The 25,857-nt window shown below is 52.2% G+C and overlaps 6 protein-coding genes across 6 annotated transcripts; 4 read left to right on the forward strand and 2 right to left on the reverse strand.

Moving 5' to 3' along the window:
* On the reverse strand, positions 1-1,492 carry PpBr36_02881 (uncharacterized protein; the record flags this gene model as incomplete). The annotated part of the gene is made up of 4 exons (XM_029890058.1): positions 1-392; positions 460-551; positions 628-1,122; positions 1,230-1,492. 4 exons carry the CDS (start codon positions 1,490-1,492, stop codon positions 1-3), a joined length of 1,242 nt encoding a protein of 413 aa, XP_029753191.1.
* Positions 1,493-2,265: 773 nt separating this feature from the next.
* PpBr36_02882 (uncharacterized protein) lies at positions 2,266-5,395 on the forward strand (the record flags this gene model as incomplete). The annotated part of the gene is made up of 4 exons (XM_029890059.1): positions 2,266-2,761; positions 2,849-3,022; positions 3,110-3,367; positions 4,260-5,395. 4 exons carry the CDS (start codon positions 2,266-2,268, stop codon positions 5,393-5,395), a joined length of 2,064 nt encoding a protein of 687 aa, XP_029753192.1.
* Positions 5,396-6,019: 624 nt separating this feature from the next.
* PpBr36_02883 (uncharacterized protein) lies at positions 6,020-8,834 on the reverse strand (the record flags this gene model as incomplete). The annotated part of the gene is made up of 2 exons (XM_029890060.1): positions 6,020-6,930; positions 7,010-8,834. The coding sequence occupies 2 exons, from the start codon at positions 8,832-8,834 to the stop codon at positions 6,020-6,022; spliced, it is 2,736 nt and encodes a 911-aa protein (XP_029753193.1).
* A 2,654-nt stretch (positions 8,835-11,488) lies between these two features.
* On the forward strand, positions 11,489-15,577 carry PpBr36_02884 (uncharacterized protein; the record flags this gene model as incomplete). Its single annotated transcript, XM_029890061.1, has 6 exons — positions 11,489-11,507; positions 11,589-11,633; positions 11,690-14,184; positions 14,253-14,819; positions 14,892-15,030; positions 15,390-15,577. 6 exons carry the CDS (start codon positions 11,489-11,491, stop codon positions 15,575-15,577), a joined length of 3,453 nt encoding a protein of 1,150 aa, XP_029753194.1.
* Positions 15,578-18,339: 2,762 nt separating this feature from the next.
* On the forward strand, positions 18,340-21,044 carry PpBr36_02885 (uncharacterized protein; the record flags this gene model as incomplete). The annotated part of the gene is made up of 3 exons (XM_029890062.1): positions 18,340-18,375; positions 18,510-18,676; positions 18,764-21,044. The coding sequence occupies 3 exons, from the start codon at positions 18,340-18,342 to the stop codon at positions 21,042-21,044; spliced, it is 2,484 nt and encodes an 827-aa protein (XP_029753517.1).
* Positions 21,045-22,755: 1,711 nt separating this feature from the next.
* On the forward strand, positions 22,756-25,463 carry PpBr36_02886 (uncharacterized protein; the record flags this gene model as incomplete). Its single annotated transcript, XM_029890063.1, has 5 exons — positions 22,756-22,768; positions 22,891-22,952; positions 23,051-23,082; positions 23,156-25,112; positions 25,188-25,463. The coding sequence occupies 5 exons, from the start codon at positions 22,756-22,758 to the stop codon at positions 25,461-25,463; spliced, it is 2,340 nt and encodes a 779-aa protein (XP_029753195.1).
* Positions 25,464-25,857: the final 394 nt, after the last annotated feature.

Below are 25,857 nucleotides of genomic sequence, written 5' to 3' on the forward strand. Positions count from 1 at the left end.
CTAGTGCCAGGAAATGTAGAGCATAATGCCGGCGCCGAGCGCCACGGCAACAAACTGAACAAAAGTCTTCTTCACCTCCCTCACCTTGTCGCCAGCCTCCGTCTCCAACAGTTCAGGAACGGCGGCCACAGTACCGACATAAAGGAAGGTGCCGGCAGTGAAGGGCAGCAACATGTCACCCCACGTCAAGCTCGTGCCCCAGAGGCCGGCCCCCATGAGGACAGGCTCTCCGCCACTCCCACCGAACTCCTGGACCGCGATGCCGATCAGGGTTCCAAGTAGGGCGCCCAGGGCCGTCACAAACTGGAGACCAATGGCCGACCATTTGCTAAAGCCCGACTGAATGAGAAGAGCAAAGTCTCCAACTTGGTGGGGACACTCGTGGAGAGCAACTAGATTCATGTGTTAACTGGGGTTCTCAAGTCAATATGCGCCGCTTGACTCAAGATAAAGTCCTACCTGCTAATGCTGTAGTCGCGCCAATGGTTGGAGATGCGTAAAAGGATGCGGACATGGCTAGCCCGTCGGTAATATTATGTGTGAAGTCGGCACTAGAGCATCACGTCGGGAGTCAGTCAAAGTCCTCGGGTCCGAGCGACGCCTCTCAAAGATAGTCTGAGCCCTTACATCAGATTTAGCAAGCCGCTCGAGTTGACCTGCTGCACGGGCTCCTTGACGGTTGCAACCTCCTTGGAGCCATTGGCGGCAGCCGCGTCGGCACCGGCGCCCTTTCGCGACCTCGCACCCTTGCCCGCGTCCACAGATGTAACAGAGACGACCTCGGGGGTTGCGTCGTGCTTGTGTGCTCCGTGCGAATGGCCGTGGCTGTGATCGTGACCGCCCGCCCCGCCGGTGGCTATACGGAGCCCCTTGTCCATGGCTACAAACGCCATGAAGCCCACGAGGATACCGACGCCCAGGAGGAGGTTACGGTTCGGCTCGACGAGGACAAAGCGGGCGTGCTCGGGCTCGTCCTCGCCCAGAAAGATCTCGGGGAGGAGATGGAAGAGGGTGTCGCCCATGAGGCCGCCGACGGCAAAGGCGACCATGGTTGAGAGTGACGAGGGGTCAATGTTCTTCGGGCATAATGCGAGTAGGAAAGTCGGAGGACCGGAGATATAGCTATATTGCAAGGTGAAAACCCGTCAGCCGTGTCCCACTGAAAAGAGCTGACATTTGATCCGGAGGGGGAGAGGCATGTAAGCCACGGGAGTAACTTAGATACGTACAAGGTTGCGAGGATGGCATTGACGGCGGGGCCTCCGGGAAACAGCATGTCCAGCAGCGCAGACATAGACGACGTGGAAGTCTGGGCGAAATGAGCAGCCTTTTCGGCGCTCATTTCCTTGACAATGTCACATTGCTGGAGCTTCTCATCAAGGTCCTCCAAGCTCAGGGACGCAGTGATTGCTGGCGCGGTGCCGGCTAAAGTGCATGCAACCCCGAACCCCAGTATGAGGGCAAGCAGATGATTGATCCGCATTGGAGGCATGATTGCTCCAATGTTGTTATTGGTTGGCCGGCGAGATGTCGGCTTTGAGTGCGAATAGTTGACGGCAGCTTGTCGTTTTTTTTGTTGTTTTTTTTTTTCGTCTCGAGATCTGTCGTCGCTAGTCAACTTGGCACCTTGCCTTATCTACAGTACATACAGACTGACGTGTTCTAGATTTAGCACTGGACTAGGCCTACAACTGGGCAAGGTTAGCCCCTGGGTACATAGCGCTGTCTACTCCCAATTGGGGTCAGCATGGGGTAGGGGTCGAGCAGTGATTAGCTGAGAATGCTCGCCAAATCCACAAAACCCCCAGTGGATCTTGAGGCTGATCTATGCTTGGTAGCAGACTGTGGAGGATGAGGCAAGTGATCACTACTGCTAGACCTGGGGGATTCGTATGTACAACAAAGTACGGTAGGTAATTAGATATCTGCAAACAATTATCGTCCATATCTATATGGCCACCAATTCTTAACCAATGTATCGTTAGTTACTCTCTAAGCGTAAATTTGGTAACGGCCATGTGCCTGGACAATGTAAAACAGTTCTAGGCGAATAGTGGGCCCGATTCAAGACTTTCTACTTGTTGGTGGCATTTTCGATCCCAACCCAGAAATCTGCGTCTTACAAGGGTTGACATGAACGCAAGGGAGTACAGACGCGGGGAGGGGATGGACCAGAACTGTTGATAACATCATCTCAATTGCCGCCTTCTGGTTTATTCTTTTGAACGTCTCTTCTCTTCTCTTTCCACAACCCCATCCGTCACAATGAATTGCCTAGGGCTCAGTAGTCGCAAAATGCTGTGCCACAGCTACTCGCTCGCGCAGCATCGCAATCGCGTCATGCTGGCAGCCTTGCGCCGACCAGCATCAGCCTTCAGTACAGCCGCCATCGTTATGCAACGGGTCCCTGCAAGACCGCAAACCCGGCAGCGACCGCCGCAGAAGCAGCTCGCGTCCGATACCCCCATTCAAGAGGCACGGCAGCTTGTAATGGCGAGCATCTTACCAGATCAACCTCGCGGTTATATTCGCACCGGCCGATTCACGTATAGACTCATACTATGGGGAGTATTCGTCGGGCCATGCTTGGTGGTTTTCTACTGGTGGGCATCAGCCAAGGTCAAGGCAAGCAAGGGTGATGGTTCCCAGTTGAAATGGATGCGCGAGAACTTCACGCTCTCGCGTAAGAACCTAGACGAGGGCCGCTGGTGGACGCTCATCACCTCTGCATTCTCGCACATGGATCCGATGCATCTGTTGTGTACGTGATCCATTTCAAGCTGGCCATCAATTTTTTTTTTTTTTTGTCATTGCTAACGCGGAGCTGTGCCGCTTCTACAACCAACAGTCAACATGTTAACCCTGCGCTTTGGCGTCGAGGCGGCTCTTGCAGTCGGGCTAGGCCCCTTGCGGGTGCTTTTTCTCGCCACGGGGGCTGCTCTGAGTTCAAGCTACGCCGGCCTGTGGGACGAGGAAACGCGGAAGCATGGTGTCGAGCGTGCTGGTCTTGGCGCAAGTGGAAGTAAGTGCCTTTTATTTCCCTGTTATCGAATTCGGGAGGATTTCTCGACCGTGACCAACTAAACTAACCAAACTTCTTTGAACCCAGTTGTCCAGGGTTTCCTGGCGACGATGGCGCTGACCCGTCCCTGGATGCAAGTATCCTTGATGTTCATACCTGTGCCAGTCTCGCTTCCGTTAGTTTGGGGACTTTTTGCTATCTGGGATTTCTACAATCTAAGCATGGCCCGCCAACACGGTGACAGTCCCTCCGCTTCCGGGTCAGTCGTAGGGTACGCGGCGCACCTGGGTGGCTCTGCTTTCGGAGCGCTCTACTGGCTTGTCCGCCTCAAGCCTGTTTTTGGAGGTATGACACTGGAGTACATACGGCGTGTAATGCTCAAGCGATAATAGTTTTGGCTCGACTTGGCAAAATTGAGCAGCAAAGAAGGCACAAGAAATTGAAACCATCCAACCAAATTTATCCTCATGCACCTAGTATTTTTAACCGTGTTTTGTTTGAGGTAGATAGATCGCAGGCTAGAGGTTGTAGGTTGACTTTTGGTATGGAGACTGTCTCATGTACCAACGTTACCCCGGTACAGTACTGCACCCCCACTGACTTACAGCACTGCCGGTGGCTCATCCCACACTCAGAGCAATGGTTCGCTGATTGTCACCGATGACGGCCATACTCCTTCATCCTACACCAATCATTCGTCTTCCTTTTGTTCACACTCTGTCGTACATCTCTCAGGCTGGGAACAGTTGGCCTTGGCAGGCACTTAGAATATTCCGTACGTTCCACCGCCGACTTTTGCCCCAACATTTCCAATCATCCCAACACGTATAAGCCTCAGTATTCCATCAAAGAGCCCAGTAGATCATCGAATTCTGGCCTCGGGGTTTGATTATTAGTGACGCCTGGGGGGCAGTGAACAGACCAATCGCACTTTCACAAAGCGCATAAATGACAACCTCCTCAAATACAGGAATGAACGAACTGGACATTGAGGAGCAAATTAAATCTCTCGACATTCGCCTACATTTTTCAATCAATCATACAGCCCCAGTCATCACCAATGAAGCACCTAAGCGCTTGTGTGTCCCCCGCAGGACCTGTTGCTCTCCCGAAGTTTTCCGGGCTCAGGAGACCCATCGTGAACAACAACAACAACTATTACAAGGAACCGGTTCATCTGCAGAGCCCGTATCTCAACTAAGTTCCTGCGATTTTCACCATTTCGGTGAAAATTTAGGCGAAACCCAAGAGGAACCCAACGCGTGGATGGCTCGCATACCAGACGACAGGCCCATCAACCACCTTAGCATCCCCGGCACCCACGACTCGTGCGCCCGGTCCCAGGTAATCTACGTCCAGACGCAGACGCAGACCGTGACGGAGCAGCTGCTCGCGGGCGTGCGCGCCCTCGACCTGCGGCTGCGCCGCCGGCACAACGGCCAGCTGTTTTGCTATCACGGCGGCGTGCCCCTCGGCCCCTTTGGCAGGCCGCTGGCCCTCTCTGCCGTCATGGCCGAGGTCTGGGCCTTTATGATACGGACCCGCTTCACCGAGACGGTGCTCGTGTCTATCGACAACGACGACCCCGCGGATCGTGGGTCCGCAGAAGGTCGTCAGGGATTTTACGAGGCCGTCGACGGCTTTATCAGGCAGACTCCGCGCTGGGGAAAGGGGGAGGGCGGGGTCGCCGGGCCAGATGGCGGAGAAGGGTCCTCGCGCTGGTATTTGGCCCCGCAGACGCCGACATTGGGGGAGGTTCGTGGCAAGGCTGTCTTGCTGCGTCGTTTTGCTGCCGAAGGAGGACATCGCACATCCTCGCGTGCTGCCCACGGCGAGAGTAGCAGTGAATACCCCAAGACGGCCGACGGGATTGGATTCGACCTCTCGGCTTGGGTCAACAACAGCCCTGACTTTATTATCCAAACACCACATGCCAGATTCCGGATACAGGATAGGTGGAAATACTCGGAAAGGATTCAGCTCGCCGACCTGATCGAATCAAAAACCGACCTTGTCAAGAACCTGATGGACCAAGCCATCCGGCAAGAACGAGAGCCGGAGCTTCTGGACGCAACGCCACACCATGATTCGTGGTTCATCCACTTTACCTCGGCCGTGGGCGAACCCTTCAAGCACGGCGAGATTGCAACGGCCAGGTCCATCGCTGTCGGGGATTTTGTCGGCTGGGGCAAGTGGCAGGACGGTGTCAACGTCGCTATCGCCCAGTTCATCAAGCAATACGCGCCATCTGGGCGCAGGCAGAGGCTCGGCGTGGTCTTTATGGACTTTGCAGTCTTGCCCGAAGACGCCGAGCTACTGGACTCCATCATTGCGACCAACTTTAGCAGCATTGGGGAGGCTGCTATGGTGTGAGGCAGATGAGCCAAAAAAAAAAAAAAATAGAAAAAAAAAAGGTCGCGTACCAAACACTCCCCTTGAGGCCTCTTTCCTTTTCGCCTTAATCATCTCGGAGCGGCAGGCCATGACTGCCGTCGGTTTGATGATATACATTTTGGCTTTAAACTGATTTTACGTGGGTGATTTTGGGTATTGGACAACGAAATGACTTACAACGACTAGATATGTTGCATGGCGAGCATATACTAACCCCGGGCCTTGTCCACCATAGAGGGCACTCAGTTTTTACACTTTGGAGTTTGGCGTTGATTTCTCCCAAGGGCCAGCCAGGCGTGCAATTAGTTTCATGAGGTTTACCACTGGTTCTAGACTGTGTTAGATCAACTTCTGAATTTCATCTCAACACTCTCTTGCTCTGCATCAGTGATATACCACAAAAAGATAGTGTATCAACTGATGTTTCCAAAAAAAAAAGTCTTTATATCGTGTATGTTTGATTGTATATGCTTTGCCCGAGAGGTCTCATTTCAACTCCAGGCTTGTTTTTAATTGATACCCCCAACACCAAACTCCCAGCTCAATTCATCTCAGTCTGACCATTGTGCAGAGCAGCTGGTTGATACATGTAAAAGCAGCACTTCAGAAAAACAACAAATCATCATCCTTCCAGCCCAATTCTTGCGTGAGAATCTGCTTCACGCTCTTTTCCATACTCTCCGGCCCACAAATCAACACCATGTCTTGGCCGTCGCCGGCGGCGGCACCTAATTCCTTCTCAAACAGGGCACGATCCATCCTGCCCCTGGCGCCCGTCCAGCCCTCGGAAGGTTTGCTGAGGCTGTAGACAAGGCGACATCTGTCCTCATTGCCGGCCGCCAGCCTGTCCAGCTCGTCCCTGCAAAGAATATCTTCCTCAGTTCGGTTGCCGTTGAGCACAAGACACCTTGTCTGATCCTCCTTGTTCTGCATGATGGCTCGGAAGACCTGGAAGATGGGCGTCACGCCCGATCCGCCACAAATCATAATGAACCGGTGCACGCTTCTCTCCTTTCCGGACACTAGGCACTTTCCGTTTCCGAGGTACTCGAACCGTCCTACAGGCCCTTTGAAGTCGACCCAGTGCCCGACGGGAAGATGATCAAGCGCCTGAGTCATCTTTCCGCCCTCCATCTCGGCCGACTTGTAGTAGATCTTGACCAATACCCTCAAGATGCCCTTCTCGACTGCGCAATCCGAGAGCGGGGTGTAGGCGCGGATGATTGCTTCCCTCGTCGCCGGGTCTCGCAGTCTCATCATCAGGTGCTGGCCGACGGGTAGCCCGATGGCCTGCTCTGGATGGTCGAGCTTGAAGCTGAATATTTTGGAATCGCCACTAACGCTCGTCTTTTCCTGCAATAGTGCTTTGGACCACGTTCTCGACTGCAAAAAGACAGAGCGGGGTTCTGTGGATTCGGATTGGGTTGATTCAGGCTCGGCTAGTAAGCTTCGTGATTTCTCATCCAGCGAGCCGATGTGATATTCTGGCATCATGGCCTTTGCATTTTCCGAATCTTTGCAAGAGATCACCCCAAAAAAGTCAGTCAAGTTCCTGAAACGCCAGAGAAGCCCTTGTATCAGGCCTAAACTTACGAATTGTCAGAAACTCCTCGCTACAATCCTGCCCTGCTGCCCCGATGATCGAGGCTGCACCGCCTGGGTGCCCTTCAAGGAACTTGGTGCCATCATAGACTTGCCCATCAACAACGAACCACGGCTGGGACTCGCTGTCATGCGCTTTGAGCTCGTCCAGAGTAATGGTCTTGTTCACCGATGGGTTTGTCATGCAAATCTCCTTGGTAGGCTCCTCGGTAACGGCAGCGGATTCTTCCTCGTCGCCAGCCATTTTCTCCCCCCAGAATCCATTGGAAAGGTCACCGCCCGCCTTTTTGACACGCTCCATCCAGCCGCCTGGAATCAGTGCCGGTTGTGTGGGATGTTCGAAGCGGAGGTCATGGCCCTCCTTGTGGATCACCACCCGATACCACGGGTTGTTCATCATTCCCAGGACACTCCAGTACATGTCGCGCGGTTGGACCATCATGGAGTCGTCCATCGCTCTGATCATGACATCATCCGCGGCGACTAGGTCCGTCATGGGAATATCGAGCTCCCAAAAGCACCAGCAGAAGGAAGCCTCGCGCCAGCTCAAATCAACCTTGCCGCCGTACAGCGTGTCGTCTGCTGATGCTAATCTGTAGTCGTCCTCGGGATATATCATATTGGCTAGCCTCCAGCTCTTGCCCTTGTCGAGAGTCACTTCCATTCTTGTCACCCTCTTACCGCCCCCTGCATAGGCGTAGCCCCTGAATTTGTAAACACCGGCTGCTGCCGTTGTCGGAACCTTCTCGTCGTGTGCGGGGTAGCAGGTGGCGCTGTTGGTGTTGAGGTCGTAGATAGCGTAGCGTTCGTCCTTCCAGGTATCGGGCAGGTCGGCACTGGCCTCGGGTGTCACCATTGTCGGCAAGACCCTGTTGTCGTAAATGTGGTACCAGTTGTCGCTCGGCTCAGAGGTCACGACGATCCTTTTCAGCCACTTGACACTCCTGCCACCAATCTGGCCGGGAATGACGATCCTCAAGGGTTTGCCGTGGTCAGGGTGCAGCGCTTCGCCATTCATGCGGTGAGCCACCATGATGCCCCTGTTAGGATCGACGGCCCAATTAAGCTTGATCGAAGTGCCGTAGTAACCATTGGGAAGTTTGTCGGCGCCCTCAAAGTAGACATACCGGGCTCCTCGTTTTGGCACCGCCCTGGCTATGAGATCTCCAAGAGGGACACCGGTCCATAACGCCGTTGAGAGACCTGCGGCGCCCCATGAGAAGCCCTTTGTCTTGCGAACCACGTTCTGCTCCTTGCGACGGTTCCCTGCGCAAACAAGGGTGACCGGGTATGTGACCTGTGCGAAATCCTCCATCAGGGTTCGAAGCGTCAATTTCATGGGCGAGTCGACCATTCCTTCCACAGTGAACTCCCAGTCCATCATGTCGGCATCATCCACGCGCGGCACGCCTCCGTGGTTCCGGACATAGTGCAGGTCTTTCGAGTTGATGAAGCCCTCGTCAAACAGATCGCTCAATGGTGCTTCTGTGTTGAACGGGTGTATGCCGGTGAGCCTTATAAGACGAGGGTCCCGCTCAACGTGGCTGTCTGGGGTTTTGAGATCCTGAGGAAGAACATTGTTCTGTCTCGTTGGAGGTGGCAAAGGATATGGGCGAGATGTCTCATCATTCACCACCGGGCAATCGATGTCCTCAACTGAGCCGGTGCCAAGACTTATACTCGAGCGACGTGAGTGTTGTCGTGACTCCTTGACGGTGTCTGGAGGACTCGGCGGGAATATTTCCAGTTTCGTGAGGGGGGTATAGGAGGGAGGTGCCTCTGTAGTAATGGGGGCTAGCCCAACAACGGCCTCCATGGTTGAAATATGCATAGAAAACCAGCGATGTATCTGAACTAGCTATGAGAAAAGATGTAGTGGAAGTGCCGCCAGATCTTTAACAAGAAAGAATGAGAAAGTGTAAGTGTTAGAGATAAGAATTTTTATGACGTCTTTCAGTATATGACGTGAGGTTACAACAAGACACGGGCAAAGCCAGCTTGTAGGTATTTATTCATTTGTCATTGGTCTCGGTTGTCGATGATATTTATGATGGCATACCCTTGGAAGGTAGTGTGGTTACTCGAGCTTTAAGCAAATTTGGATAAAACAGAAGGGAGCCAATTGGACAATCAATGTAATGTGAGGTGATTATGGGTTGCGAGGGATGGCTGTGTGGGAGGAGGGACATAAGGAGACAAAGTCTTGGCGCATGTGTATACCATACCGTGGAAATCCGAGATGTTTCCTTTGGGTGTGGTCATCCGCAGCCAGTGAACGTGCACCATCTGCTACGTAGAGGATATAACCTAACAACTATGACATGAACCCAAGCCATAGGTTTTCCATGGCAAGTGCCGGGCATGGGGGCGAATTGACCTCACTCAGGCTTTCGACCAATACGCTAAAAGACTAGATCTAGCAGTAGGCTAGAATTTCGGCGCGTACCGGCCAATGTTACTCAACTATACAGCAACGCATGTCTTCTGTCGGAAGATGAAAGACGGGGGATGGTGCGTGGGAGTGTTAGGCGGATTGTCCATCTCCGGGGGGCAAAGATAGTAGATCTTTATAGGATAATTCCGCGGACGTGCGTGCTAGTCAAATGCTTGGTCCTGTCATGCAGGAAAGCAGCCAGCCCTATGTGATGGAACGGTCTGGTCTTATCAGTAACAATTGTGCTTAGCTGCAACTTTGCATACTGGCGACTGGAATCACCCGTTATCTTGGAGGTATCGAAACTGGAATCAGACATGTGGTTGATAAGACGACCCGCTACCAGGAGATTGGACGACCAAGATAGGTGGGCTAGCAGATCCCCGTCTGCTGTCCATACCAGCTGAGTCTGAACCGGTCCGGGGTTGGGCTCGATTACTGATTAAAGGTACCCGGATGTTCGTGGCAGTCGTGGATGACCTTGTCATGATCTCCTTCGTACTAAAGTTGGTTATATTATTTGTAGTGGATTGAAACTTCTTCAGCGGAAGTCTGTCTACACCCATGCCCGCGGGTTAAGAGATAAGAGGATCGGGAGGCCGGCCAGTCATCAGCTGAAATGGAGGGGAATAAATTTCCCCATACCCAGATTGCGAGCGTGATCGTTTGTCGCGATCGGTCAGGAATCTCTCCGCGATTGAATGGCTGTTTAGTTTAAAAAAGGAAAATCTGGGGGTTTGATGGATCGACATATCCGCCATCAGCAAAAGAGGTCATCAATTGATCCATGAGATCAATTATTGTTCGTGAGATCTTCTTTTCCTGTCTTTTTTTTTTTCTTTTTTTTTTTCGCTTTTTCATCGCACAAGAACCAGCCAACGAAATTAGTGGGGCTGGTTACTTTGTACTGTACAGTAAAGGTGCCTCTACCTCTCACTTCATCTTGCCTTACCTAACCGGCTCCATACCTGTCGGGATTTCCCCACCGTGGATTGGTTATGGTGCTGCAAACATTACATCTCACCTAACAGTACGAAGTAGGTACGAATGACACCTTAGTAGGCAACCGGTACTTAACTAAATAAGCAGATTCCCGGCTCTCATCGGGGCTTCGGTAAAGGACTCCCGGATCGGCACAATGTCGCATCAAACAAGGTGGTCGTTGACATTTGAGAGTATACTATGCATACTCTGTTTCATTGTCTGCTGACACTGTACTCGAAAGCATAGAACAAATTAGTCCGTCGGAGTACCTTGATCATTTTCCGGCTAGGAAGAATTACTATATACCTCACCTCTTTGAAGTCAATTGCTAGTCAGTGGTTGATACAGCCCTGTGCTTGTCGCCCAGTCTCCTGCCGCAGCTTACAATATAGTACAATTCTGATCTGATGCTTTGCTTGGCCTGAATATTGATGTGCACACCTGCAAATACCCTTCTTACCTCACCTCACCTTCCTCGAAATATCTACCCAGGTACTTACTTACTCAAGGCATCTTAGGAAGGGGTAACTTGAGCAGAAAGATGTGGGAATGTAATTACCGTTTGACAAAAGACGTCACCAGGCGGTAATCGGAGGTTGATGTATAGTAAGGACCAAGCGGCTGGCAACCATAAATTACCTGCAAGTCACAGCTTCCTAGAAAACCAATGCTTCTGATGCCGCTGCATGTTGAAATCATGTGTCTACCCAGGTAAGGTAAGATAGAGCTATATGTACCTGAATTTTGAATGTGTCAAAAGGATTTCTTCTATTTTTGAAATGGCAAATGTCATGTCGCAACAAAGTCAATCCATCAATCAGGCCAACGCGTGCAAACTACGCTCGTTTTGCGCAGGCTTTAGGAAACAAGCTCCTGTCCCAGTCATCATCAACGCGAACCCCCGCCCAAGAAATTTGTTCTACTCGCACCGCCCATGTTTCATGAGCGACCGTACAGCGACAAATCTCCAACCACAAACGTTCCGATGAGGGACGATCGCTGGCATTCGAATTTGCGCGTTTCCTGGCACATAGCCTGACTGCGCACCAACCATGGATCGCGCAAGGAAGCGTGAGTTGCTTTGAAAAGTGACATCGTGCTCAGCCCCACGCATCAAGACCGCCAACTGACATCTGTAACCCGCTGCCGCAGGCGAACTGCGCGCCCTGAACGATCGAGCTTGGACTGGCGAAAAATGTGAGTGATGCCATGGCATTGGCAGCCCACCATGATCTTCTGACATTTGCTGCTAGGCCTCATCGACGTCAGCTCGTCTCTCGACTCGTCGCTGCGCAAAAACACGTCGTTCATGAAGCGTTTGCGAACCGCGATATCCGCTGCGAACCTCAACACCTTTATCCAAGAGATCAAAACGCTTAGCTTGCACAAGTACCTTTCCGAGATCATATCAGCTTGCTACGAGGGTCTCTGCCGCCTCAAGACGCCGTCCGAGATTGAAGCCGGAGTCGAAATTTTGAGCGCCCTCCACCAACGTTTCGGACCCGATGAGTTCACACAGCATCTGGGGTGGTTGCTGGGCAGGGGGATGGCCACGCCAGAGAAGAGCTATTTGAAAACCCTGCCGGCTGAGGCTAGAGAGAAGGAAGAGAGGGAGCGGCTGGTGCGCCAGCGCGTGCTCATAAGGGTCGTTACAGAGCTCTGGCTCGTCGGTGTCCTGCGGACCCTCGACGACACAACCCGACCTGATGATGGTACAAAGGGTGTTCCCGGAAAACCTCAAGAAGCAAAGGCCCGCACCAGCATTAAGGGCGGTGGTGCTGAGCCGTTTCCTCTTGAAGTCCTGAAAGATCTGCTTGGGCATGATCGAGAGCACGTCAACCTGCCGCTTCTGGTCACCTTTGTCAAATCTTTCAGCTGGGATGTATTCGGCATCAAGGCTGCAGGCGCAGATGGACGGAAGACAGTGGAGGAAGACGGGGCTACTAAGACGACCAACGGCGGCACTGATCCGGATCAACAGGAGTCAAATGACATTGGCGGGACTGCCGATGACGAGCCCCTTACGCCCGTGGAGCTGCAGGAGCGCTTCAGAAACGTATTGAAAAGATACTTTGAAGATGTCAAGGCACATTTGGAACGCGACCAAAAGGCAATCTCTAATCAGTCTCGCAGGAACGCAGAAGCTTATGTCAAATCCGGCGAGGTCTTTGAAGATCGCCAAGCCAACTTTGACAAGCAAGTCAAAGCGCAGGAGAGGCTTGTGTCAAATGCTCAGGTGCTTGCTGACATGCTAGGAGCCGAAATGCCGGATTTGAAGGACGACACTGATCCAATGGCCAACGCCAACGCCTCGATTGGCTTGGTGAGGACTGGGGAATATCTCCGTGGCCAAGGAGAAGGTGCAGGTATCTGGGAAGACGAAGAGGAGCGACGCTTCTACGAGAACCTGGTAGATCTGAAAGGCAAGGTACCCGCTATTCTTCTTGAAGACGCCAAAAAGAAGAAGACCGAGACCGACGAGCAAGTCGGCAAGCGAGTCGATGCGGCCGAACCTACCGATGTCGCCAAGGGCGCCGAACCTGCAGACGACCAATCTACTGCTATCGCAAACAAAACTACTGGGGCTCAGGTTGACGCTATCCTCCTGCGGCTTCCGGACATGATCACAAAGGACAACGTCGACCAAACGGCGATAGATTTTTGCTTCCTAAACTCAAAGGCATCCCGCAACCGGCTTGTCAAAGCCCTCACTGACGTCCCCAAGGGACGCAGCGATCTGCTCCCATTTTGGGCCAGATTGGTGGCCACTCTGGGTCAGCACATGCCAGATATACCCAAGGGTGTTGTCGAGTATCTCGATGCGGAGTTCCGCAGCCTGCAACGCCGCAAGGACAAGGACTTCTTAAGCCAGGTTCGGCTGAGCAACATTCGCTACTTGGCCGAGCTCACAAAGTTCAACATAGTGCCTGAGCATGTAGTGTTTCACTGCCTCAAGGTTAGCCTGGAGGACTTCTCCAAAATGAACATCGAGGTCATCTGCAACTTGTTGGAAAACTGTGGTCGCTACCTTCTTAGAAACCCCGAGACCTCGCCCCGTATGCTATCATTTCTGGACACACTACAACGCAAGAAGTCGGTCCAACACATAGGACAGGCCGAAAAGATGCTCATCGAGAACGCCGTATACTACGTCAACCCCCCGGAGCGACCTGCCATTGAGCAAAAGGAGCGAACACCCATGGAGTTGTTTGTCAGAAAGCTCGTCTATGTGGACCTTTCGAAACGTAACTACAGCAAGGTCTTGAAGCAGATTAGAAGGCTTCATTGGGAGGAGAAAGAAGTGGTTGCCATCCTGACAAAAGTGTTCACCAAACCTGGCAGGGTGAAATACGGAAACATTTACCTCCTTGCCATTCTGCTCGGGGCCATTTGCAAGTATCACGTCGTCTTTACAGTCACGGTCATCGACACCCTCATCGAGTCTATCACCTTCGGGTTGGAACAAAACGAGTTCAAGTTCAATCAGCGACGAATCGCCGAGGCCAAGTACCTGGGAGAGCTATACAACTACCGCATGTTTGATCACTCGGTCATCTTTGACACCATGTATAAGATCCTCACATTTGGTCATGGCGGACCTCCGGTACCGGGACGGATCAATCCTTTTGATCTTTCGGATGACTTCTTCAGAATCCGGCTGATTGCAACGATTCTTGAAACTTGTGGCATGTTCTTCAACAAGGGTGTCCAGGGGAAGAAGCTTGATTATTTCCTCTCGTTTTTTCAGGTAAGTTCTCAACAGCAAGCACGATTAAAGCAGAAAAAAAAACGATAGGGATATTAACGGTGCTACAGTATTACATCTTCACAAAAGAACCTCTGCCCATGGACATTGAATTCATCGTCCAAGACACATATGCTCTTACTCGTCCTCAGTGGAAGTTGGCCACCAATCTGGAAGAAGCTTCAAGGGCGTTTCAAATGGCCATTGCCCAAGACCAGAAAAACTCTGGCCTCGACAAGGTCCTCGAGCAGGATGATGGCACTAGTGGTCCATCGTCAGACGATGGAGAGGGCGATGGCGATGATCTCAACATTGCTGATGTCGATGAGGATGAAGAGGTGGAATCTGACGAAGACGATGAAAACGACGGATCACACGTGGACAGTGATTCGGAGGACGAGGCGATTGTCGTCACAAGGGAGGAGGAGGAGGTCAATCCAGAGGACGAGGCCGAGTTTGAGCGCGAATACGCCAAGATGATGGCCGAGAGCCTGGATTCAAGAAAGTTTGACAGGAAACCCCTATTCGACGTACCGCTTCCAATGCGCACCAAAAACCAGGCCGCCGAAGGTCCTGTGGTGAATGCACCCGGGACTATGGCATTCTCGCTTCTGACCAAGAGAGGCAACCGGCAGCAGGTAATTATCAAGAAACCAAAGAAGAAAAAAAGGAAAGTGTGCTATTCTATTTTGCTGACAGTTGTGTTTTAGACCCGCACCGTCGAGCTCCCGTCCGACTCTAACTTTGCCATTGCCATGAAAAACCAGCAGGCGGCTGAGCGGGAGGAGCAGCAACGTATCAAAAACCTGGTGCTGAACTTGGACCTAGGAGAAAACGAGACAGAAGATGGTGAGCGCAGGCTGTCTGAACACGATCATTCCTCTGCACCAGCAAAATACTCACCACTGAAATCAACAGGAAACGACAACAAGCCCACCTCATATCATCACAATCATGGCAACAGACAAGGCCGGGATCGCAATGCGCAACGCGGCCGTAAACTCCAATTGAGTGACGTTGACTGGTAGGTTGAGATACTCAGTTCTGGGGTAAATCCGTATTGGAGCAAGGCTCGCTACGCGCTGGGAGCCTTCTGCCACTCTGGAAGCTTTCCGCTCGGCTAGTGCGCCAACGTAGCTATCCACAAATTGTGGAGGGAGAAGATGATCAGACCAGGCGCTAACGGTGGCGGCATGTTACTCGAACAGGACTTAACGACTCAGCGACCTGGCACGGACCAGACGTAGTGAATCTGCTCGTCATTTTTAAATCTATTCGCGGCCAGCTTCAGCGAGGCGGTTCATCGAGTAAAGTCACACCACAGGTGCTCGCAACAAACTCGACTTCCAGCTCAAGACGGCAATATGGCAAGATGGAAACCGCACCAAGAACATAGGTGACACAAGCTCTGTCGAGCAGGCTCGTGGCAGCACGCACGCGCGGGATACGCCTCCGGATAGAGGGAAGTTTTCCCTCACAGGGAGCGAGCAAATGCTACATACTTGCAGCTTCCCATGTCCATTCATGATTGGCCAACCATGCAACTGGCAAGATGTCCTCCATCAAAGGGCATGCTACCCAGGTTGATGAGACATATGTGGTGGCTTTGGTGCTCACCTAGGTTATCTAGCTAGGTAAGTTGGGTGTCCAAGGTGAGGCCGCACAAGGAAACTCAGTGGGTTGGATGGACGACGTGGTGATGGTTGGTGGTGGACGGATGATCTGTCGGCCCCTCACTCTGAGGCGAAAAGTGTGGCTGCACACTTCTGCTCTGCGACTAAGAGTTTCGGGGCGATTTGTCATCTTGGCTCTTGCGGCTCTAGCCTCAGTCTCGGCTCGGACAACAGATTGCGAACAAAGAGCTTGAATTATAAACTCGGTTATTATATTTGGTTATCATATCTCACAGAGAAACGCTTGACTCCACCCGAGAGGCTGTCCCGATTGTAAAATATTTCTCCGGTTCACTGCAAGGTGTTGTTTGAGAGCACACCCAAAGAAACACAAACAGTGGAACGTGGCTGAACGAAGTCTGGATTATCGTTGTAAGCTGCTAATAGTCGATTTCGATGACAGTCTGGTTTATCGCACTTGAGATGCATTTGAGAATCGACATGAATCCAGGCCAGGGGCATCTGAATCTGCGATGTCTTACAAAGGTCGAGCCACATACGGCAGGAGGGTTTGGTTTGCCACACAAACCATCCTGCCGTCTCTTGTTTATTGCGTGCAGCTAAAAGAAAGCGCCATGGACCAGTTCCGACGGATCGTCTTGGCTGCCTCACTAAGTCGAGTGCGGCGGGGCATCTGGTCTAACACAGCTGGCACAGGCAGGTATTAATTTCGCTTTGTAATTGAGGAACAGCCCTAGCATCGCGATGTGTGCAAACTGTCAACAGCGATACTGCGATTTCGTCTCGGGTCAAGTTGAAAAAAGCAAAGGTGACAAGGCAGGCGATGAATGGAAACGGAGTGCTGACCCGGAGGATGTGCTGTAGCACGGCGATGTGTAGCCAGCAGCAGCATTCTGCTATAATACTATATTAGAAACGCGCAGATTAAGCTTTCTTTCTTTTTTTGTTCGGATTTGAGCGAGCTCTTAATCGGCTCCGTTCCAATAGCCCTTTTTTTGGCATAAGGCAACAATCATCGTAAGAGTGCGATCTAATGCCGTAAATGGGATGGTGTGGCGTCACACAAGCAGCGCGGATCCGGCCCGCGCAGGTGGTCATCCATTGGCTTCTGGGAGACGCCGTCCCAAACTCTGGCGTCCAACGCAAACAAAGCGTTACTGCTAGATTCAGGGGAAAGTGTTGGCTTAACTCCTCGGCAAAGCGATAACGCAAAGTCATGTAAAATACCTACCTAGGTTGGTCACTCTGTGAAGGGAAAACAACTCCTTGCACCTGCGCAAGTTTAGAAAAGCCTCCCCCCATGCAAGGTACCAAACAGGGAACAGTAGGCTACTCATATGTTCCCCGGAGGCGCGATGTGAGATGGATGAAAGTTTTATCAGCTGGAAACTTGGCTGGCTAGTTAGTGTTGATGCCAGACTATGTAGCTATCCAAGGGAGCAAACCATTCTTTTTGTAACCCCCCAGTCTGTAGAATGCTTCCGCCCAAACACAGTCCGCCTGCCACATACTATTGATGCGAACAAAGGGCCACAGGACAACTGCCAACTAATTTGACTTGCTTGACTGCTTACTGAAGGACGTTGATGGGTGAGAAGTAAAATCCGACGGCTAGGGCCGAGTCCATCTCCTGGATCGTTTTGCGTAGCGGCTCTTCGACCACGCCTCTCCCTTTTACACGAGGTACTCGCGGGCCCAGACTAGAGGGAGTACCTTCCATCGTTGGCGCATGGGCACCACTAGTGACTTTCTCGAACTGGACCTGGAAAGCCAAGATGCAATCTTGTCTTTGCTGCATAGCTACCGCGCCAGTCAATGTCGCCAGTGGCTATGAGCGATCCTGGCCATGGCGCCTCTCCAAATCCGAAGTAGCATGGCGTGCTCAAGGGTTTGTGGACAGTCTAGACGAGCACGCCGGCGGCTCATCTTGTCTACAGCTTGAGAAGCTACAGACCTCTTAGCCTCCCGAGGCAAACTCCTTTTTTTATCCCCCTCGGAACCGTCGCTCCTCAATGAAGTCAGGGACAGTCTCCTTTTCTCCTTGTCGATCTGCCCAATTTAGTTGGACAAACTCTCCTTTCCCTCTCTTTCTTCCTCTCATTGTAGTTGCGAATCAGTCCCTTTCAGATCTTGCTGAGATTCCTCTTCAGATTGTCCTCTCTTTGGCTTCAGCGGAAACCGGAATATACCTGTGCAGAAACACCTGGTCAGCTGCATCACCTCCACTAAACCACTCACCCTTGACACTCCAATCCAAACAACCCGGACGATCTGTTGTGAGAGCATTTGGTTGCCGTTGTTGTTACAAACACCTGTTTGTTGCCGAATAACAAACCTTGAAGGCTGACGGAAGCCAACATACACATTTACATACGGCTACCCGGGACATTCCTTTGTTCTTGTCGACCAGCATATCCCACAAACAAAACACCGCTTCGTTAGGGAAACACCAAAATTGCAATAACTTGAAACAACTGGCCACCCAACACCACCGACGTTGCTCGGTGCTAGAGCAATTGTCAAGATGGGCAATCCATTTGAAGGATGGCCGGTACACGATGTATGTTTGTTCTCACTTTGGGTTGGCCGAGGGTGAAGACAGTGAAACAAAAAAAGAGGGATATGAGAGAATGAGCTGGAGAATAGATTTTGTGGTAAAGGCAAAGACTTACTGACAAAACTCGATCCAACCAGATCGTTTACACGGTAATCGTCGGCCTGGTCATGCTGGCTGCCGTCCTGGAGTGGTTCCTCTGGGTGGCAGCCTTCATGTATTGTCTTGTCAAGGTGTTCATCAAGGCGGAACATTGGACAATTCGAGCTCTCGCCGTTGTGGTTGCCATCCTTTTCGTCGGATTCAGGTATGTTTGACAAAATCATCTCCAGCCCAACCTCACATTTTCGACGGAATATTTGCTCACCGCAGATAAATCTCCTTGCTACAACAGAGCGGTCTTCCTTCCAATCATGGTCGTAACGCTGCCCTTACCAAGCGCTATCGTGAAACTCTGGCCGGAAGACATGGTCGTGGGACTACAGTGGTTTGCCTTTTGGGCGTTCGCCGGTCTCCTGACGATCCCATGGCTTTTCTGTGTCTACCATTTCGTCACCAACCAACTCGGCCGAGAGAAGCGTGTTAAGCAGGTCCTGGATGAGGTGTCGGCCCCAAAGGTCGTCATCGTCATGCCTTGCTACAAGGAAGACCCCGAGGTTTTGCTCGTAGCCATGAACTCGATCGTCGACTGCGACTACCCACCATCTTGTATCCATGTGTTCCTGTCCTTCGACGGAGACCAAGTGGACGAGCTTTATCTCAACACCATCGAAACTTTTGGCGTGCCGCTTACCTTGGACTCGTACCCTAAGAGTATCGACGTCACTTATAAGGCTGCCCGTATCACCATCTCTCGCTTCCCTCACGGCGGTAAGCGTCACTGCCAAAAGGCAACGTTCAAGCTCATCGACAAGGTCTACAAGGAGTACCTCGAGCGTAATGACAATCTCTTCATCCTGTTTATCGATAGTGACTGTATTTTGGACCGCGTGTGCCTCCAGAACTTCATTTATGACATGGAGCTGAGCCCTGGAAACTCGAGGGACATGTTGGCCATGACCGGAGTCATCACTTCTACCACGAAAAAGCACAGCCTTATCACTGTCCTTCAGGATCTGGAATACATCCACGGTCAGCTGTTCGAGCGTACGGTCGAGTCCGGATGTGGTGCTGTCACCTGTCTTCCCGGCGCTCTCACCATGCTGCGTTTCTCTGCGTTCAGGAGGATGGCCAAGTACTACTTTGCCGACAAGGCCGAGCAGTGTGAAGACCTCTTCGACTTTGCCAAGTGCCATCTGGGCGAGGACCGTTGGTTGACGCACTTGTTCATGATTGGCGCCAAGAAGCGATACCAGATCCAAATGTGTACCTCGGCCTTCTGCAAGACCGAAGCCGTGCAGACCATGCAGTCCCTCGTCAAGCAGCGTCGTCGTTGGTTTTTGGGGTTTATCACCAACGAGGTTTGCATGTTGACTGACTGGCGTCTGTGGACGCGTTACCCCCTCCTGGTTTTGATCCGCTTCATGCAGAACACCATCCGTACCACGGCTCTTCTTTTCTTCATCATGGTTCTGGCAATCCTGACCACCTCGAAGCGTGTCAGCGATCTGCCCGTTGGTTTCATCGCCATCTCGCTCGGCCTCAACTGGCTGATGATGATCTACTTTGGTGCCAAGCTCCGCCGCTTCAAGATCTGGCTGTACCCCATGATGTTCGTGCTCAACCCCTTCTTCAACTGGTGGTACATGGTCTACGGTATCTTCACGGCCGGTCAGCGCACCTGGGGTGGGCCCCGTGCCGACGCCGCCGCGGCCGACGGAGACACCACCGCCCAGCAGGCCATCGAGGCGGCCGAGAAGGCCGGTGATGACCTCAACATTGTGCCCGAGACCTTCATCCCGGCGGCGCAGATCAAGCGCAAGGAGAGCGGCAGGCGGCGTATCGTCGCCGGTGGCAACCTCCAGCCCTCGGCCAAGATCGACGGCATGTTCGCGATCCCCGAGCGCGGCGCCAACGGTTGGTACCAGCACGACAACATCTCGCTCTTCACGGTGGCGCACGGCCACACCGGCCGCGTGCCTCTGCACCCTCGCGACTCGTTCGACAGTTTCTTGTCTGCGCAGACGGCCCTGAACTCGGTCTACATCCCGCGTCGTGTCGAGAGCATCATGGGCGACGAGGACCGGCGCAAGTACGAGCTCGCCCAGGCCAGCCAGTTCAACCAGTTCCTCTCCAACCAGCGCGCGGCCAACGGCGACCCACCGCAGGGCCAGGTGTACGAATACAGCGACGTCGACCTGCAAAAGGGCGGGTACACCGACAACCCGCTGCCGCCCACGCCTGGAGAGACGGCATCCGCTGTTCCTGCCGCCCTTAACCTGCACCACAAGGTTGGCAGCACTGACAGTCTCGTCAGCCTTGGGTCCTCGGCGTCCAACAGCAACCAACGGGACCGCGGGAGACAGCGTACCCTGATGCCACCAACCTCCTCACAGGCCCGGACCGGTAGGAGTCCGCTCGGCCGGGCGAGCTTCCTGCGCACGTCGACGATCGAGGATATCGAGCTGGAGATTGGCACGAGCCACGGAAGCAGTGCAAACAGACCCCCACTGAGCAGGCAAGCGTCGAATAACGACACCAACAACAGCAACGGCGGCGGCCATCAGCAGCGGTAGTACCGCCCTGATCTCGGCGTTAATGCTGGCGTTGGTGTTGGCGGCAGGAGGTCGACGTCCTGTATCGTCCAGTACGGTGGCTATGGTAAGGGGTATGTGTGCGTTTCCAGGGGTCGGGGGCACCGGTGCTGTCATTCTGATGCGGGACTATGACCATAATCATCACATCACACACGAGTTATGGTTGACCATGCTCTTCTAATGTGTTCTCCTAACAATCTTTTGTCACATCGTCACATTCTGGGGGTTTCTGGGTTGCTGAAGATATCTTGGTTTTCTTTTGGGTCTTGTTTTCATGTTTCCATAATATTGTGTCTTTCTTTTCTTCATCTTTTTTTTTCTTTTCTTTTTTTTTTTTGTTCTTTGTCAAGGGTGGTATGTATCATGATCTCGCAAGATCGATGCACTTTCCAGAAATTGCATAGAGTGGGCTAGGGAGGGAGTTTGTTTATGTATTAGCAAAAATCAGAAAGTATAAAAAGTCTGGTATCTTCAAGAAGCCCCAAATAAATTCATTGTTTTACTGTCCGTAAAAAAAGCATCTTGCCAAGTCGGAGAAAGCTATGCCACGTGCGTGTTAAACTCGTACCGCGTACGTAAAGATATCTCTGTCAAGGCCTGTCCTTCATTCATGAGAGCCAACTTGCGTGCTTGGTAACTTGCCCGCCTGAGCAAATGGTCTCGGCAATAAGGTAATGGTTACTTGAGCATTTGAATTTATTGCCATCACTGGAACCACTGCCAAGTTAATCCCTAAAAGCCAAGGCGACTTGCTGCGTTGACGACATATGGTGGATCCGCACCGACTTATGGAAGACCTTTCGAAGGCGGTGAGGGGGCCAAACAGGGCCTCCCCAGCAACGCGGTTGCGGAAGGTAGTCGCAACCTGAACGTTGGCGGAGCGATAAGAACTTTTTTTTTCCTCTTATCGTATTGATTCATAGATGGATGAGGGGCAAAAGCTGTTTGGGCTTTGTTGAAGAGGACAGAATGCATCCGGGTTTTGCCAGAAAAATCCGGGCTATTCTCGTTACTTGTTGAATGTTCCCAAGATATTCATCACATCTGAATTTCATCTGGTATAGGAATTAAAGAAAAAGAAAACAAAAAAACAGTCTGCCTTCAGTAGCCCAATTATCAATCCCTTCATGTCGTCGAAAATTCTGTAAGCTTCTAGACGGTACCACCGTTGTAAGACGGGGAGTGGGGTGGGCTGTACAGCACAGTTCGCGCACCCCTGCTATTTCGCCTTCCCCCTCTACAATGAGGGGCAGAGCAGCTGCCAGCCAGTACAGTGACTTTGTCCGAACAGCTTTCAAGCAGATTTTTTTTTCTTTCCACCCGTTGGCTGCCTTGATATCGAATTATCTTGCTGGTCCTTTTTTTTTATGTGCCTGGTGCGTTACGATCTAAAATTGACCACCATTCCCACTCGGAGTATTGGCAACTTAACTCACCATTTCCTTTCAATTTTGTTTGTTTGGACCAGATCCCTACTACTTTGAACTTCCAGCAACTGGGCGATCACGAAACAAGAAGAAAACAAAGATTCAACGACTTGTAAATTCCTACCCGATCTAAAGATAATAAACCTCTCGAAGTCTTTCGCATTGCACTCTGTTTACACCAACCACGACTTACTAGATACCCTGGAGAGACGAAAACAATCAACATATACACATAATTACCAGGATCGCAACATACAGCCACCATGTCTGTAGTTGGTATGTATCCTCCAGATCCCTCGAGACCTGTACCACGGCGTCTCTTTTTGCGCCCACCCGAGTTGCGCCAGGCTTGGCAATGCAAGCCCAATACTCAGATGCTAACAATATTGCTTGCGCAGGCGTTGATTTTGGTTCGATGAACACCGTCATCGCGGTTGCTCGTAACCGCGGTGTCGACGTGGTATGTCTCTTGCGCGCCCCCTTGTGTAAACACCATTGGTGAATGCCACCGCGCATATGTCCAAACGACCAACAGACTGACTTTTTGCAACAACTAAGATCACGAACGAGGTTTCCAACAGGGCCACACCGTACGTATCTTGAACACCCCTGTGCCTTGTTATATCAGAATCTTGCACTGACCAATATCCTTTATCCTTTTAGATCTTTGGTTGGCTTTGGTCCCAAGAACCGTTACCTCGGAGAGGCCGCTAAGACACAAGAGATCTCCAACCTTAAGAACACAGTCGGCTCCCTGAAGCGCCTCGCCGGCCGCCGACTCAATGAGCCAGACGTCCAGCTCGAGCAACAGTACATCTCGGCGCCCCTGGTCGACGTCAACGGCCAGGTTGGTGTGGAGGTCACATATCTGGGCAAGAAGGAGAAGTTCACCGCCACTCAACTTGTTGCCATGTACCTCGCCAAGATCAAGCAGACGACGGCAACAGAGACCAAGCTGGCTGTTTCAGACCTGGTCATGAGCGTACCGGCGTGGTTCACAGACGTTCAGCGCCGCGCATTGATAGATGCCGCTGAGATTGCTGGACTCAAGCTGCTGCGCCTTATCAACGACACGACTGCCGCCGCTCTCGGCTACGGTATCACCAAGCTCGACCTGCCTTCTGCCGAAGAGAAGCCGCGCCGGGTCGCATTTGTCGATGTCGGCTATAGCGACTACGCCGTGTCTATTGTCGAGTTCAAGAAGGGCGAGCTCGCCGTCAAGTCGACGGCTTTTGACCGTCACTTCGGTGGTAGGAACTTCGACAAGGCTCTGGTTGACCACCTGCAAAAGGAGTTCCTTGGCAAGTACAAGATCGACATCTTCTCGAACCCCCGCGCCACCTCGCGTGTCTTCGCCGCCGCCGAGAAGCTCAAGAAGATCCTGTCCGCCAACCAGCAAGCGCCGCTTAACATCGAGTCGCTGATGAACGATGTTGATGTATCTGCTATGATCACTCGTCAAGAGTTCGAGGCCATGATTGAGCCCATCCTGCCCCGCGTTGAGGAGGTTTTGCAGCAGGCTCTTTCCGAGGCCAAGCTGACTGTTGAGGACATTGATGTCGTCGAGCTTGTCGGAGGTGGTTCTCGTGTGCCTGCCATCAAGGAGCGCGTTGGTGCATTCTTCAACAAGCCCCTGTCTTTCACTCTCAACCAGGACGAGGCCATCGCCAGGGGTTGCGCGTTCAGCTGCGCTATCCTGTCTCCCATCTTTAAGGTCCGCGACTTTGCCGTCCAGGATGTCATCAGCTACCCGATCGAGTTTGCCTGGGAGAAGGCCCCCGATATCCCGGATGAGGACACCAGTCTCGTTGTCTTTAACAAAGGCAACCTCATGCCCTCCACCAAGATTCTTACCTTCTACCGAAAACAGCCTTTCGACCTGGAGGCCAGGTACGCCAAGCCTGAGGAGCTGCCCCAGAGCGTGAACCCCTGGATCGGCCGCTTCTCGGTCAAGGGAGTCCAGGCCAACGGAGGACAGGATGATTTCATGATCTGCAAGCTCAAGGCGCGTGTCAACATTCACGGGATCCTGAACGTAGAGAGCGGTTACTATGTGGAGGACCAGGAGGTTGAGGAGCCGATTCCTGAGGAGGGTGAGAAGGACCCGAATGTGAGTACAAGCGCTTGCCACGGCGACGCGACCATAGCCCCCCTTCCTGATCAGGGGAGCAGCGGCCCAGTCCCCGATGGGGTTGCGAGCAGCCCTCCCCTGCAAACACCACAGAAAAGACGACGCAATTCTTCCAGCTCCCCAATTTCAAAAGATATGCCTACACACACGAGTAAGAAACTGACAGAGCACCTCAAGGCGATGGAGACGGACGGTGCCAAGGACGGCGAAGCCAAGCCCAAGATGCGCAAGGTCAAAAAGCAGGTCAGGAAGGGTGAGCTGCCAATCGTTGCCGCCACTCAATCGCTCGACCCCAACGCCAAGAACGCGCTCCTCGAGCGCGAGGCCGCCATGGCTGCGGAGGATAAGCTTGTCTTCGACACGGAGGAGAAGAAGAACGAGCTCGAGACGTACATCTACGACATCCGCAACAAGTTGGATGACCAGTACGCCGAGTTCGCGAGCGAAGAGGAGAAGGACAAGATCCGTGCTCGGTTGAGCGAGACTGAGGTGAGTTCTGACAACTTATCCATCTATTTGGTAATGGTAGGGTTCAAATATCTAATGCTTTACTTGCTTCAACAGGACTGGCTCTACGATGAGGGTGACGACGCCACCAAGGCCGTGTACATTGCAAAAATGGACGAGATCAGGGCCATGACTGGTCCCATCGTTCAGCGCCACTTCGAGAAGGTCGAGCAGGAGAGGCAGGAGTTACAGGCACGTCTCGAGGCCGAGGCGGCAGCTAAGAAGGCCGCCGAGGACGAGGCGCGCAAGGCCGCTGAGGCACAAAAGGCCGACGCTCCCGAGACAAAGGATGAGGACATGACGGACGCGGATGCTAAGGCTAATGGGGCGTAAAAAATCAGACAGAAGTTTGTAGAGTCGGAATGAAGTTATGACTTTGGGAACATACTGGGGGGAGGTTGGGCTTATTTCTCTTATCGGTTCTTTTTTTTTTTTTTTTTATTATTTCTATCCTCTAACCCACGGGGACAACACTGCCGTGTATCATTTTTTTTCAAGAACCAAACGAACGACCACACATATCCCGAAAGACAAGTACGAGACTTAGATAGAAAAGAGGTGGTTTTTCTGGGCTTTTGTTCTGCCTTTTTTTTTTGCCTGGCAACTATTTGTGCCGTTTAGACAGGAAGAATGATATTGAACATGTGTTTACGATGGTATGCCAGCTGTATTCATGAGATTCGCATAGAAATACTTGGACAGGCCTGTGATAACACCTAGAATCGGC

Source organism: Pyricularia pennisetigena, chromosome 3 (genome assembly GCF_004337985.1).
Source record: "Pyricularia pennisetigena strain Br36 chromosome 3, whole genome shotgun sequence".
Taxonomy (NCBI): Eukaryota; Fungi; Ascomycota; class Sordariomycetes; order Magnaporthales; family Pyriculariaceae; genus Pyricularia; species Pyricularia pennisetigena.